Below are 16,597 nucleotides of genomic sequence, written 5' to 3'. Positions count from 1 at the left end.
AGGGGTGCTAAATTGAGATCTTAGTTGGTTTTCTTAATATTTTTTCAGTTTTAATCTTTTGTATGATTACTTACCTTAAATAAAAATGGAAGCAACCGGTTGAAACTTTTTTTTATTTTGATATAAAGTATAATTGAATACTGAAATGGCAGGAGAAGGATTTAATGTGGCATGAATATGTGATTTAGAATTGCATCCATCTGTTATGTTGTAATTCATCACCTTCACTGCAAATGGAAGAAGTGACCTGAGGTTGTATGAAGATCTGCTGAGCCACTTCCCAAACCCATTTCTAATATACTGTAAGGAGCACTGCCAAAGGCCACAGGAAAAGCATCTTCAGGCACGCAGCAGCTATGAGTTACACTCTTTCGTCAGTAAGCTGTCAGTAAATGAGAATGAGTTGAGTGTGTACGCTCAGCTGATTGTCTTATAAAGTTTCTTGAAAGAACATACAACTGCAGACTACGCTTTCAGTGTACAGTTCCTGCATGGCTGGTGAAGGCGGTGAATACTTGAAAAATATATATATATATGTAAGGACTTATGAAAATAGAATGAGAGGGGATAAAAGTAAATGTTGAACAAAATGTATCGATTCTAATCAAATACAGAACTCCTTACACAGTCACAATGGAGACATCTTTGCCTGCCTGCACACAGTGCTACAAAAGTCCTTTTAACGCTGTCCTTGAAAATGCCTTCACTGAGAAATTCTTCTAATGTTTGGGGAGAAGGTAGAACGCGGTATATGTCAGCGAGGTCCCAGAGGGTTTTATTTTGTACTCTAATAGCTGTTACGAGCCTACATTATATCCAAGGAGTAATTTTCCTTGGGGGTGCCCTGCTTGCTTTGTGTCAATATTCTGGCATTTTAAGTCACGTACTGTATATGCTTCTGGGAACAGCTCCGGAGCCAGCCAGACTCATAATGGTCTGCATTCATTAATAAGGCTGCAGCTTCTGTCCCTCCATTGCCCACAACAGGGATGCCTTAGTAGTCCTGGGGGACCTCCCCAGACACACTTAAAGAAGCTTTATTTTCAAGTGGGCAGAAGATAAAATGCAGAACTTACAGGCACATCTGAAGTCAGCTCTGTGCCCAAGCACACTGATAACCTTAATGGGTCGGAGATCTATGCAGGTCAAAAGACTTATTATCCTGCCTGTCGGAAACCAATTGCCTTGCTAAAAAGAAACCTGCCGTGGTGTTTAAACGGTTGATGGTAATGTGGAATTGTGCTGGCCTGCCAGCATCTGTTTTGTAGTTCAGTACACTGCGGTGACATGAATAAAGGAGACAGCACTTAAAGGCTGCCCATACAACAGCAATAATAAACAAGAAGCAGCATATCAATACATATTTGCAGGACGGGATTGCAAAGGAAAGGTGCAGTCCCTCTGGATGCTGAGCCAGTTGCTTTTAGTCCACAGTCCAAAACAACAACAAAAAATGTTCCCAGTTCATATTCTTAGCAGAGTGCTTTGGCAGGAAAAGTTCATTACAGGTGTGTCAAGTCTGTAGTGTTAAAAAATCCAAGACCATGTTTTAAACTAAGCACGGCAAGTGGGGCATGTAGTTTGCATTAAAAGGATTAGCAGACACTTCAAAAGATGACCTGGATTTCCCCCACTAGGGACACACGCCCAGCCCTGCTTCTCTTTAAAGAACCTCATCCTGGATTTCCTGCTTTTCCAGCTTGGGCTTAACCAGAATGAGCGAGTTTATTATTGGAGAGAGAGGCAAACTTCAAGGTTGCACAGAGCGTAAGAAACTAACATATACAAGAGGTGTTAATGACTAATTGAACAATACCACTGGTTAATATGAACTAGATAATGATCCATTTAGGCTGATTTCCCTTCAGTATATTTTCTTAATTTTACAGCAAACGTAGCCTTCTTTTTAAAAACGAAACTTGATTTGACTAATTATTTTTTCACATTTTGGTTGGTTGCCTGCAATAAAATGTGAGTTAAGCGTATTGTAATTTGTGAGGGATCCTTATTTTATTAGCTTTTTTTCTTAATTTTGTACACCATCTGTAGTGTTCAAGGTTTGGCAGTCAAACTCTTTGAATCCATTTGTATAGCCTTCATATTGACAAATCAGGTAACAGTTCTAACAATATCACATCATCAACCAGCTGATTTGGACCATTGACATACAGTATCAATTAATTTGATCATATTACTTTAAGGTTAATGTCAAAATCTGTTGTCAATAATGTGTAATGTTGTTTAAGAGTTATGCAAACATGCAAATAACGGAACTGATTTAAACAGTTTAATTCCATTATAAGCAGATTTGGATTTCACACTGATATAAATGTCTGTTTCATTTTAAAATGGCACTTCTTAAAATCAATGTTTAGATAGGAATGCCTTCATCTGGTGAACTGTAGAATCAGTCCCTTTTCAGTTTGTATATAATGTATCTGTTATTGCATAAATATATAAAATACTATTGGAGTCCAGGATGCAACTGGTGTTGACAAAACATGTCCTTCTTAATCTTCATATTTAGACATCTGGTTTACAGTCACTTGAGGCAGAATATATGACATCACATAGTTAGCATTCAAGTATTAAATGGGCACAGAGACTGTACTCACTTTCATCCTACACCATGAAGTGTATCCCAGAAAAAAGTGTTTCAGGAAAATATCCAACAATCTATAAACACATTTTCTTTTTGGTTTATCTTTCAATCAAGACCACAAAGTTCTTTGTTTGCCTGAGCTGAATAATGAAAAAAAGACATGTTCGGTAGCATAGATTGCTAGAATACCAGATTTACTGGAAACATTTTTCTCATTGCATGTCTGGCTTCAGCAAACTAGAAAGAAAAAAACAGTTTCTCTGAGCTCTCTTCTCAAGTCCTTAATTGACCTCTCTGAAACACTTCTTTTCAGTTGCCAATGTTATTTCCCTTCCTAAAAGACTATTGCACCATTGAGTACTGATGAAAAGGGCCACAGTGTGTAATATTACAATTGCTTCACAATGTTCAAACTCATTAAGTGTATAACCAACATTTCAATTACATGCATTTATATCAGAGTCTTAAGCAGGTTTACCACCTGGCTGGGGATTAAAATTTACAAGTCTGTGACAGCTGTGAAATTCAAAGTTAAACTCTGAGAGCTTGTGAAACAAGAATTGGTTCACATCTTTACAACAGTTAAAATCCTACAGAAAATGTCCTTTGTAGTCACACTGCAGTTGCATCACTGATAACATTTCTAACCCCTAAATCACAACCTTAGTTTTACTTCACAAAACAGTAAATATGAACAGCACATTTATTAACTGCACAGTTAGTAACACAGAATTTTGCAAGAGTATGAAGAAGCCGGAAAAAAAGCCATTTAATAATCAGACATAAGCAGTTTCTGTGCATTCATGGCAAGCTTGTCATAACTGATAGTTTTTCGTAATACAAAATCTGAAAATGCTCAACACTTAACAGCTCTGAAAAAAAGTCTTTCAAACCCCTTTACATTAAATGGTCTTACTACTTTAATGTAAATGTTTACTACTTATTCCAATGATTTAGGAAACAAATATTAATTTTGGATGTGCAGGTACTGCTGAACCAGGAATAAACATAATATATACTGTATTATTCAAATCAAATATTTGGAAAATAGGTGATTCAAAAACACTATAATTTGCAAGTACTGTAAGCAGTTGATTTAAGTTGGAAGATTCTTGTATAGAATCAGTTTATTTGTCTTGAGTGCAGGGCTTACAGTGACAACACACAGCAAGGACTATTCATCTTCATTGAGTGATCTGTGAATAAAAATTGGAACTAATGTTTTCTTTCCTTGTGTTTTTTCTCATCCACACAGAACCATACAATGAGCCAGCACAGCAGCTAACATGGTGGATGTCTCGTTGTGAGGAAAGCTGCGAGTCTCAAAAAAAAGATATGGATCACTTACTTACTCTTTGCACGGAACTATCATTGCAATTGTACATGATAACAGAAACCTTGTATTGTAAGAAATAAAACCCTGTATTATAAAAAAAAAGTGATACAAGATAGCATTGAACATTGTGTATTTGAATTTTTAAGCACCAGGCTGACTTAATGTAAATAAAGTATCTCACATGTGTTGTTACTTCTCCAGCTACCAAACACAAAACGTTCTTATAATACCCAGGACACAGACTCTATTCCAAAGACTAGCATTTTCAATCGAATGAAATAGGATCCGCTTGGTCAGAAAGGAATAAGGACTCATATTGACTTATTAAAGAAGACCACCACAATTATACTTTTTTAAAAACCAGCTTACTTCTGTTGAACATATTGATCAGATTTTTACTTGTAGAAAGTAACATTTAGATTTTGTACACATCAACAAAGAAAAACTTCAGTTTGTCCCATAAATGGGGTTGTCATCATGCATAAAACTCATTATAGAACAGAAACTAGACTTGATAAAGGTGGCTCTCTGGATGTGGTCTAAGCGGTATACCGTTAGCATTTCTCATATATGCAATGGTTGTAATATAGATTGGAAACACGTCTTTTCTTGTGGAAACTGACAGAAGCTTAAGCCTCCTGTAATAATTCCAGCACGGCCAAATCTCAAGTCAATTAAACGAACCTGTATGTTACTGTTATTAATGTTTACTCTCTAGTCTGAACCTGGAGATTACTGGAATTGTTTTTGCAATAGGAAATAAATCCAATTTACCTTTAGGTACTGGAGTGTGTTTTTTTATTCTTCATTTTGGGTATGTAATTATAAAACTGTTCTTCTCGCCACCTCATGGATTGTGGTAAAGCCCTTCAATCACATGGCCTTGTGTGACATTCCATTGGTCTTTTAAAGCTGTAAGACATTTTGAAGTATTCCATTCCATTATTTAATATATTTACTATTATTTGAACTTGAGAAGCACTTTTGTATAATAATGCAATGCGCTAAATCTTAAAATCTGTCGATTTTAGGGTAACTGGAAATATTCTCTTTGACAAGAGCTTGGAATATTAAAAAAGTACTACACTTCTAATATGACTTAATCTGTTATAGAAACGTAATGAACAAAGTTCTGAATTTAGAAGAACTTGTTTTGGTGTTGCACATGTGATGCATATTAAAGCTCTCTTGTGAAAAAAGAAGTCCTATTTCGTGTCAACTTGTTAAAATATTTCAGATGGGATGTGATTACAACAAACTGTAACATAAATAATGCTTGAATAAATTTGACATCTTTGTGTTATGTTTTTGTTTTATAATCTACAAATAAAATTCATAATTTGTGTCATGTACGGTATGTGTTATCCCTTGTGGTGTTAAGATGTAGAGACAAACTGCTATTTGCTCCTCCTCCATCCACTCAAAAACTCAGAAATAGGAGTAAGATTGCTATTACAAATTATCTAAGAGAATTCCTTGCCGTCTGTAACTTTTTTTGTGTTTTTTCCTATCTGTGAAAGCAGAAAAGCATTACAGCACGGGAGTAAAGGGCTTTGTCAGTTTTATATCTACTTTTAAAGTCTTACCAATGAGATCCACAGGAAAAATAGTGAGTGAATTATCAGAGCTGTAACACAAGTAGCCAAAAAGCAAGTTACTGTGTGTCTCAGGTGTACAGTATAAGACCTCATTACTGTCTATGGAACAGCCTTCACTAGATGGCTGGATAGCTTTGTATGATTGGCAGCTCCTGCATAAAAAACTACCTCCGCAAAGTGTTTACATTTTTGCATTTTGTCTGTTGGTCTGACATTTTGAATATATTTACTGTAATTTTATTTAAATTGAACAATGTCATTACGCTATAGAAAAGGAAAAGACAGTACTCGCAAATGCATATTGTATCTGAATAAACAAACTCAAAACTTATCCTCAACTTATTAAAGGTGGTGCCTACAGGTAACACACAAACGCTTTAGGGTTGCTGTGATATTATATTTTTCACTAGTTACTCCCATAATTCCACTTTTTAAAATATTTTTTATTTATACACTGATCAGTGAATAGAATGGGTAGCAATTGTGTTGTGTCCTCAACATGATTGTGGCTTGTAGTGCATATACAGTGTAAGTTTATTGTTCTGCATATTTCTATCAATCACGCTATTTGTCCATTTTGTTTCAGTGGATTTCAAGTTCTTTTATAGACCTCTAATGCTTTTGCCAAAATGTGCTTGGCAAACATGAAGTAATTTATTTTATCCCTAAAAACATGAATAGACCCATCAAAAGTGTCAAAAAGCTTTTGTATTGCAAGTCTTGTCAATGAAGTAAATAAGACCGCTATGAGAACATCTGGCCAAACTATTGTATAACTATACAAGGCAGGTTAATTATACTTTTCTGTGAAGGACCTACAGTTACATTATTCACAGATAAAATACCAAATTACTATACTGATATTTTGTTTATTATACCATAGATGCAGATATTGTGGCTGAAGATGGACTAAATGCCATTAATCTGAACACACCTGAAATGGACCGTTTCTGTGTTAATGCCTTGAGCAGACTAGCGAAAGTGTATGACAAAGCCCCACAGCAGGATACTTTACACGTGCATAAAGTAGAAGGTCTCAAGCTGTTTCAAAACAAATCGTTGTGATTTTCACTCTTGTTGCATGCTGATTGAATGTACAGGTCCTAGCTTAATGACCCTTAAACAGCTTAAAGCAGGAGCAATGACAAGCCATGATGAGGTCTGAATCCTTCTTTCATACCGTAAATTTGTATAGGAAAAAATACGCTGTAGTATTGCTGGACAAATATTGATAAAGCATTGTGTACATAATGACAATAGAACTGTATTTGCTATTTATGCTCCGTGACAATACATTCTTTCTAATGAACTTAGTCATGAGGTTTGTTACAAGATGGCTCTGCCTTAGGGAATTTTTAACTTTTCCTAACTTGAAAATATAACGAGGAAAACAATTGTTATTAATAACTTTGTTACAATTAATCCTCTGTACTCTCTTGCATGTGCACACACAACATGCCAATTAGAGACCTGGCATCACCCAGGGAGGGGAATGGATAAAACTGCCGCCTTCTATATCAGACATGAATTTTTTCTTTTAAAAGTGATGGAAGAACAGCTGTTGTCTCAATTGATTTATAATTATATCATTAGACCACAATCCTGCCTGTACCAGTACATATTTAACTTGAAACAGCTTTATTATTTCAATCTTCCGCTTTTACAGAAACAGTTTTCTTTTGTTTCTCTTAGTAGTATTAACAATCTTTCTATGACTATAACTTCCCTTTAATGGGATTGATATCAAAATTGAAGTTAGCACTTTGCTCACAAAGTATATTATAAATTGTGAGTGGAACACTTAAGACTATGTTAGTTTTTCAAGAAGGAAATCTATAATAATGGAAAGATTATAGCAGCAATCAAATTTAGAACTTTTTAGCAAGACATCAAAACCCACAAAAGTAATGACATGAATTAATGCCTTTCCTAATCACCCAGAGCACAGCAAATTCAAATTAAAATCATTTTAGTGACAATACATATTATAATATACATGTATAATAATATACATGATAATGTAAATTTAGAGGCAAAGATGATCGTGTTACAATTCAGTTCTCTTTTACTGAAGAGTAAAACTAAAAGTGTCAAATTTGTGGAGGTACCATGCAATATTCAATCTACACATTCAATACGATATACAGTTCAATAAAAATGTTATCAATATGATATACTAAACATCAAAACAGTCTAAACTCATTTCCACTTAACTGAACCACTCAGATAAACATACTGTAAATGTACCCACTTTTAAAAATGAGCAATGAAACAAATATGACGCAAGTAAAACTGTTTTGTTCAAAGGACATACAGTAGTTTCCCTGTATGATGTGTAAATTTAGTCCGGCTTCACGGACCAATCCTGTTTCCGCAACGTCAATTTCTATTGCAAAATCATTGCATGCAAGCAGTCTACAGTGGAGCATTACTACTGTCATTCTTCCCAGCAGTTCTATACAATTCTAATACAAAACACAGCTCTCTCACTATTAGCATATCCACCACTTCAGTACCATCACAAGCACAATAGTTTATGGTTAGTTATGAATAGGGGTAGCATTCAGTTTTTAAACATTTGATTATATGCATATTTCCCCCATTTCTTTTTATTCTTGTTCTTACAATATATCTATTCCAGATTTTCTTCCTGTTACAATACATACTGTATCACCACATATATAATGATTAAATTCTAAATTAAATTATTAAAAACTGGGTTCCTGAGCAGTAGCATGAAATATTAGCAGACTGACAATGAAAAGCTCTTTTATTAAACCTTGGTTTAACAAAACAATTTTAAAATAAATGCATTAAAATAGTATTTAAAATGCATATATTTCACAAAACAGAACTGAGAACCTGTTCAGTACATTTAGATCTAAGGGTTCTTACCATATCTATGTTGTGTATGAATGTGTAGTTTTTGCCCTAAAGTCCTGTTAAACATTAAACATCAGTTTCATTTCTATTTTTCAAAAAAAAATGTAGAGAATTCATTTTAAAACCTTAAGGCTATAAAATGGGTTTTATTAACAGAATAGGTTTTGATTTAAAATGTTTCACAGCTTTAAACTATACTCAAGCTTGGAATACTGCTTCACGTTAAAATAGTATTCCAGATCTGAATACATTGCATGCACTCAGCTAAAAGCTCCTGAAGCATCTTGGCATTGTGGACCCCTCCTGAGTTCATTGTCTGTGGCAATTGTTCCATTAGAACGTAATTAAATTTGCACTGTCTTTCACAGGAAAAGAAAACACATACTGTACATAAATATTGATCTTGAGTTGGTAAAACGATACCAGTATCCTCAAACCTCAAAATTAAAACAGTCAAATTGATATGGGCAGGAACATACCTGTGACATGGTGCAGGACATATAGTACTGTAGATGGACAGTAGACAACCTGAATCTCCACAATAATAAAAGCAGTATTTTGCAAGAATTGCTAATCTCAGTTAATCATTTATATCCACAAGCTCATCAAACACAACTTTTCCATTTTTTAATGCCAGTGTCTGATGTTTGTTAACATTTTCATCCATTTCACTTATGAGTCTCTCCACTGACCTAGCACACACAGGTAAGTCCTTAATTCTAGACATGATAGGATCTTTGTTGGGGAATCCAACCAAACACCTGAACAACTAAGAAAATCCTACTTTATGTATTCTCAATTTGTTAACATGGAAATTAGGCTTTCCATGTTTCACAACACATAGTGCGGTTTTGTAACTTGCTTCTGTGGCTTGATATTTACAGTTCTGACACAGCAATTGGCAAAGGCTGCTTTATTTTCCCCTACCTCATTGTGGCCCATTTGATAGACTCAGCTGTTGAAGTGTTCGTCATGTTTTATCTGAAAATGTCATTAGACACTCGATGTGTGACAAACAACGCTCTTAGCATAGAGCACAAACAGCTTGGTCTTTATGTTGAACATCACCACATTCATCTCTCCAAAAAGGCTGAAATAAGTGAACATTTCATTTTGCTTTCTTAACAACCTGCCATTTTTTCCAAAATGTTTGACATTACACATTTACACACAAGTGTGAAAAATACTACCAGCAGCACAGATTGCAAGCTTTCCTGTGAAAACAATAGGCTAACCCCTCTGAAAATAATGTGGTAAATAAACCAAGTGAATCGTTTTTTCCTACGCCAAAGAGCTTTCATTGGGTAGCATGTTGTAGAGAATTATAGAACAGACAAGCATAGTTTTAGCATAACTTAATTTCTTTGTGACTTATTAGTCATTGCACATGCCGTTAAAAAGCTTTTAGCATGCCAATAATAGCAGGCGTATTGCAGGTTGCCAACCCTGTAGTAAGGTAATGAGTCCCCTATTCACAAACGGAAATACGAGTACCCTCCACCACTATCTAGGAATTCAGTTGTAACAAACCATTGACAAGAAATATTGACCTCAAGTAGGAACTGTAAAGGTGCACAATCTGACATGCCATGGGACCTTCTGCTGTTTCCTCTTGTGTCAGTGTCATGGGTAATGTCATGGGGCACAATAACACTGGTGTACACTAATCATGGAGGCAGAGAGACAGTACAGGCATTTGTTGGATGCAGAGGAGGGATTCAAGTTGTATATTTTAACTGATTGCTATAAGTTTGTGATTACAATTGTTTATTTAAGTTGATTGATGTTGAATTACAGTAACTCAAAACCAATGCATTAGTACTTTAATTATCATATAAGAGTGGTTTACTTCTATCCATACATACTACTGTATATACTGTAGTACATTATAAGATGCTATATGGGGTGGACTTGGTTATATCCAAATTTGGCTATTAACAACAGTTCTCTGAGTGTTCACAGTCAAGACCATATTGTATTTTACAGGTTCGCTATCAGCACATCGATTCCAGCACTAGAAGGAATCTAAGGTCTCAACAAAGGGTATCACCCACCTGACACTCTCCTTCACACATCATAAGGGAGCAAGCCCTCTACTAGATCATCTAAAGATCTGAGAGGAACAACATCTACTTGTCTGCCTTTGTTCACATGTCCAATTTGAGGCATCTTCAAACTCCACCTCTTGGAAGTACATAGAAGCAATCAAAAGCTGCACCTCAACAAGTAGTTTGAGCTACTCTACGTGGGGTGTGTTCCCTTATATTGGACTTTGCTCTAAAGTACACTGGACCTGTATGTTTGCAAAGCTAATGAATTAATAAATGCTTTAAAATTTAACTTAATCTGAGTATTGTCATGCACTCAGCTAGCCTTTACTGTGTTATGACATTTTCTCAGTGCTTTTAAAATAGAAAGTAGAGGACTACGGTACCAAACAGCAAGATGGGTAAGCACTTTATAAGTACATAACATCATTCCTTGACATGCAATTCACATGAAAGTAAATCCTTAATTACAGCAGAGCCCTGCACAGAGGGAATAATGAATAATACCTTATGCTTTCCCTGGTCTTGTTTATTCATTACAGTGTTGGTACTGCCTTTTCTGACAGATGTTCGATTACATAAGAGAAATCCATTCCATCTTTTTTTTAACCAAGAGAGACAGTATTTTATACTTCAATGAATTTTACTGAATGGTTTGTAGTTTGTATGAAACAGAGGAATTTATCCAGACAATAGTGATCCACCCTGTATGTGCAATCTAGCTAAAAGATTGCCTTAATGAAAGAAAATGTGTAGAAGAATGCAATGGGAAGAAACTTATTTTTATTGCCTTTAGTTGGAACACCTTTAAAAGTGTTCAAGTAGGTATAGCTCTAGGTGACCTGTAGACCTAAAGCCACACAGATGGGAGGCGTGTCCTTCACTTCGTTTCGTAAATCCTTCACTTTTGAAGTAATTTAGAAAATCTGTATCCAAAACCACTTTTTAATTAAAAAAAGAGCAGGATTATTCACCATTTATATGGAATACATTTATCTTTTTGGTGATTAAATATTCCAACTCTTTGAAGTTTATTTCTCAAGTGGTACTAGGAATTGAGAATTCCTGCAATGCATTTGCCCAATCACAGCTCTGCTTAGACACGATAAACTGATGAATTGCATTTACACTCTGCAACTGAGTTGGTCTTCTTAGACATGCAAGCTTCTCTGAAAAGGACCACCTTCTTCGTCACCACCAACCGATGAAACGGACAATCTGAAAACGGGACCTCTGACTTTTCATCAGCCTCTCATGAGCCAGTCATCTTGGTTAAATCCAGAAAAAAAGCACTGATTACAGGAGATAAATGTTTACCAGGGATATACAGAGTACTTTCTATCATCCCCAATGCCAAGGAGGTTTTCTCGGAAATGTCCAAAAAAACTACCAACCCACATTCTTCAAACCGCATCTCCATAATCCCATCACCCCATCACTGTATTGCAGTCCTGGAGCCCTTACAAAACATATTTACTTTCATGAGGCACATTTCTGTTTCAAAATGATAACTGACATCCTCATGTTTTATATTTTATTACAATTTATTTCTATTCCTTCCTCGGCCAAGTAACATCGACGTTAGAGCAGTATATACTGTATTGTACCCAAATAAAGAATTTGGCAGAATGGCTCTCAAGAGCTCTTTTTACACTGCTATAATTACATATTTTCCAGCCATCTCTGACAGCTTGATTAGGTCTTTTGGGTATCACAAGGATGTCCACGCTAAAATCCCAAAGGGACTGTGGTACTGAGGTATCTTGCCAATGTGCTGAAAAAATACCAAAATGCTCTGCCACAAATTATGTAAAAATGCCAGTTTGATGCATGCTTCCTGTAGAAATATCTCCTTCTCACATGGCTTTTTACAAACTACAGCATGGCACCAAGTACAGATGCTTGCAAACATCCCCTGATTTACAGAGTGGGTGTCACCCTAGAGTAAATTTCGAGAGTAAAATAAGAGGAATTGCAAACATTGCACCAATCAGATGGACTGATGGACAGTCACATTAACATACAAATAATATTTTTCCTCTTTTTTATGTATTTATAGGAAGACTGTGAAAACACATTCTTTAGTAGACATACATGCATATGTATTGTGTATATATAAATATATTGTAAGCAACCATCACTCAAGCAGCATAAAGAAAATGGAACTATTTAGTTTTAATTGTTTCAGCTCCATGGAATTCCTGCATGTGAGAGAACTTACATATGGTAGGACCCTGGGGAATGTTAATGCCTATTGCCATTTTTAATTAGGCAATAAAATGAAGCCAGATCTGTAAGTAAACTTGTATGTTTGAATTTACTTATAGCATTAAAGTTAACACATAATGTGTTTTACAGCCTCAGACTTACATAGTCCATCTTCACAGTCTAAACCTTTTTATTCCTCATCCTTTTTAAGGCCCCCTGATGTGTCATTGAATCAGCTGACATTTCAATGCTTTTTATCCACTGAAATTGCTTAACCAAAATTTAACAACAATATTTACTGTAGAAAGTGGTGCAGTTTAATAAAACCAATATTTGATCTAATCCTGCTTAGTTTGTTGTGCTATCATGCGTCATCACAGTGTGCTTCCCTTAACTTTATTTATACGATGCGTCACTACTGGGCCTGCCGAACATTAACTACCTGCAAAGCTCAGAATGCATTTACTGAAGAAGGCATCCAATCTCCAACCGTGTCCAGTATCTGCTTGAGCAGTTTGTGATCCATTTCCATTTCCAGGAGTTCCTTGGGGACTGTCTGGGTAACCTAATCTTACTGGTCCCTTTGTGAAAACCAGCTTGTATATGAAGAACAGTTTTCTTCTATATTTTAAAACTGGACACAGTGCCTCAGTTTCCACAGTCACATAAATCTGTGCGGAGGGCCATACACAGGTTTATAGATGGACACCAGCTTTTTAATCAGTTGTTTGTCAATTTTATGCATGGTACTATTTATAAATACCTTCAAATATAGCTGAATCTAAAGCCATTTTAATTGGCATTTGAGAAAGTGTTATTAATACTAATATTATATATTAAGACGATTATTTAAATAATTTTTTAGGTTTTTTAATAGCCACACCACAGCTTGCCATTGGTGACATTCAGTACTAATTCATCTAGAGAGCGTGTAGAGAGAAGATTCAACAGAACAGTTTCCTTGTGTGGTTATGGCCCATGAAAGTATTCTAACTACCACTAGCAAGCTTATAAGCAAGTTCCCAGAGGTGTTCCTCACTGCTAGAAAACTGTCTGTACATTTACGACTGCTTAATTATACAGGCAGCAGTGTAAACACTGGGGCTGTTATGGTACATCATGAAAAAAGGTCACAAACAAGAGGAAGTTGTTTTGTCTATCTAGACATGAAATGACCAATAAGAAATACTTAGAAGAAAACAGGCTATGTGGAAAATGGTTAAAGCTACATTTCTGACATCTGAATTCATGCATTAAAATCAATCTAGAAATTGTTAAAACATTTATATTATGGAAAATATTTCTTAGTGATCTTGGTCTGATATGTCAATACTATTTAATGGCAAATAGTGTAGCACACACTGGGTAGGACATTTATGCTCGTGACCATCAATATTTTTAAGTTGTGAATGAAGTATTTTCCACCAGTATTAACTTCTGTTGTGCGATAACAATGCTTATTTGGTGATCTGACAGGTCCTGAATGACTAATAATAAGCCCATCAATGCCATTATAATTCTTTATCGGCTGCAATCTTCTGTGCTCATCTGTGTTGAGGTGACTTGTCATTTTAGAATTAAATCCCAGCAGACATGGAGAATGTAGCTGTACCTAGCGGCCCAATCAGTGTTGTTTGGCATGAATCCCCAGAATAAAATGGCTCCAAGGGAAGGTTGATCTAATAAGCCTTTCACGACCCCAGCAAACAGCAGTGTTCATCTTACCACTGCCGTGAAGGTGGTGAGCCCATTGAAAAACACACACTGAACGTCCCTCGCTGCCTAGACTACTCTTCCTGGTTCCCTTCAGTCTTCATCTCAAAGAGCCTATTCTATTGCTCTATGTGCGGCGCAAACCTAACCAAAGAAAATACACTTCATTCACACTAATATTCCCTTTTGTCCACCTGCAAAACAAATCCCTGTTTATTACTTAACTGTATTTATACACATCCTATTCTCCGTATATTTTTTCTTTTTGCCAAAAAATGGACTCAATGAAACAGATTCCAAATAGATCTTAAAGGCTTGTCGCCATTGGACACAGAGATTCGCACACTGTATAACATATGGTATGACTTAACAGCTAAAATGTTGCATATTTCTTTCTCTGTTTCAGCGTGGAATTAACCTTTTTTGTTTTTTGCAGCAAAACATTCTTACACAGCTCCCTGCTCAAACCTACACAGATATAATGTTGTACAAACCGCTGTATTTGTTTTATAGAACATATTCACATTCAGGAAAATATTCTCAGGTGTCTGTGTTCCTGACACACAAACAAGTAAAATATTTGCTGAAACAATGGTGATGTCATTGATGATGTTTATTTTGATCAAGTATTTTCAAATTTAAAGTGCCCAAGGCAACAATTCACTGTGGTGAGCAGAAATTTATTTACAGTGTTTGTTATCATAGTTAATTAATCTTAGTATAAAACAAAAAATGATATTTAGATTTGCTTTTACTGTTCGTTTTATAATGCATTGTATACTTTATAAAAAAACATTGACAAATTTAATCTATTGATCTATTTTGTGGAAACTCATAAAAAATAAGGAAAATGCTGAGTAATTAAACATTTATAATAAAAAAAACACATTATGACTGGAAACATTGCATGGTGAAGGGTAGTCACACACTCTACTGTAAAGTGGTATTTAGTATTTGGCCTGATTTTCCCTGTGGGCAGATGGTCCATGTACTGTACTGCAATTCATTTACAATACTTAAAATGACTGAAACACTTCATCCTAAAATAAAATAAAGATAAAGAGAAGTACAGTGGTTTGCCTTTATACATTCATTTTCACAGCCTTGAATGAGCTCTTGGCAGCCTTCCCTGTGTTCGTTCTCCTAAGAAATGTTTAGTTCATCCTGATCGCGGGAATCCCTGTAGTCAGTGTGCAGTGGTGAGTCAATCAATTTAATTTAAATATAATGAACTGTACATTGTTTACTGTTTAATTTTGTAAGTTGAATGCTTTTTGTACTGAAATCGGTACTTTTGTTTGTCAAGCACCAGACCAAATTCATTTACATTTTCTTCACCTGCACAAATGTTCCCAGACCCCAGAGAGGTAAAGCAGGCCCACGCCCTGATGGAGCTGCCCAGCCTGCCTGCTGACGGATACTATTAACTTTTCATTTTAGGCATCTCCCGCTTGTCTCTACTGGATACTGAAATGACCCGATAACCTGTGATCTTTTCACTCTAGTCTAGTCTCTTAATGAAAAAAATGGCCATGATGTTTCAAACCCTCCTTCTAAACAACAGTGTATTGCTTGCCTGTGCCCGATTATTCCCCTTTTCTAGTGTTGGAAACGACGACACCATGCTGGGACAAGCGGAGGGAATGAGCTGTGATGAGCTGTCTGACAGGTTCTTTATGGTGCAGTCCTGTTTCAGTACACAGTGTCCCCCTTCCTCTCGTTTTTCAGACTTAATCAGAACAAGGGGATGAGTTTCCCTTTCAGCATGGTGTCACTCCAGGCTTAGGAAAGCACTTCTGCAATTTTGAAGCTCTTCAACACAGATTGCAAGGGATGTTCTTCCTGTCTCAGTTTGTTTGACAAACTTGGGAAGCAATACAGTTTGAGCTTAAAATCTGAACCGACAACTATTTGTACAAATAGACTAAGGCACAGGCAACCCTGCTGAGGTATCGCCTCATTGATTTCTGTACTAGTACAGTTCTCTGTCTCTTCATGTCTCACTACAGCCCTACTCAACAAAGGCTGTGAAGAATTTTGGCATCTTAATGTTACAAGGAGTGAGGGATCTGTGCACGCTATCCTCTACCATCTTTCTCACACTCTGCCTCAGGTGTCTCCTCTGCAAGCTCGTGTTTCTCAGTCGCTTTTATATGACGATACATATTTATAACCCAGATTAACAGCACTGTTGCTATTCTACATCTTT

The 16,597-nt window shown here is 36.0% G+C and overlaps 1 protein-coding gene and 1 long non-coding RNA gene across 5 annotated transcripts in view; one reads left to right on the top strand and one right to left on the bottom strand.

The window, feature by feature from the left end:
• Positions 1-5,290, top strand: part of znf521 (zinc finger protein 521) — a 188,633-nt gene extending 183,343 nt beyond the window's left edge. For all 4 annotated transcript variants that reach the window (XM_088641987.1, XM_088641986.1, XM_088641988.1 and 1 more), the window contains one exon: positions 3,858-5,290. In XM_088641987.1, the coding sequence (XP_088498113.1) occupies positions 3,858-3,887 (30 nt within the window). In that variant the 3' untranslated portion in view covers positions 3,888-5,290. The remainder of the gene's footprint in view (positions 1-3,857) is intronic.
• Positions 1-16,597, bottom strand: part of LOC148655473 (uncharacterized) — an 86,179-nt gene that overhangs the window by 25,784 nt on the left and 43,798 nt on the right. The window lies entirely within an intron of this gene.

Source organism: Lepisosteus platostomus, chromosome 8 (assembly GCF_059453375.1).
Source record: "Lepisosteus platostomus isolate fLepPlt1 chromosome 8, fLepPlt1.hap1, whole genome shotgun sequence".
NCBI classification, from domain to species: domain Eukaryota; kingdom Metazoa; phylum Chordata; class Actinopteri; order Semionotiformes; family Lepisosteidae; genus Lepisosteus; species Lepisosteus platostomus.
Note: the sequence above shows the minus strand (reverse complement) of the source record. Positions and strands in the feature narration are given on the sequence as shown.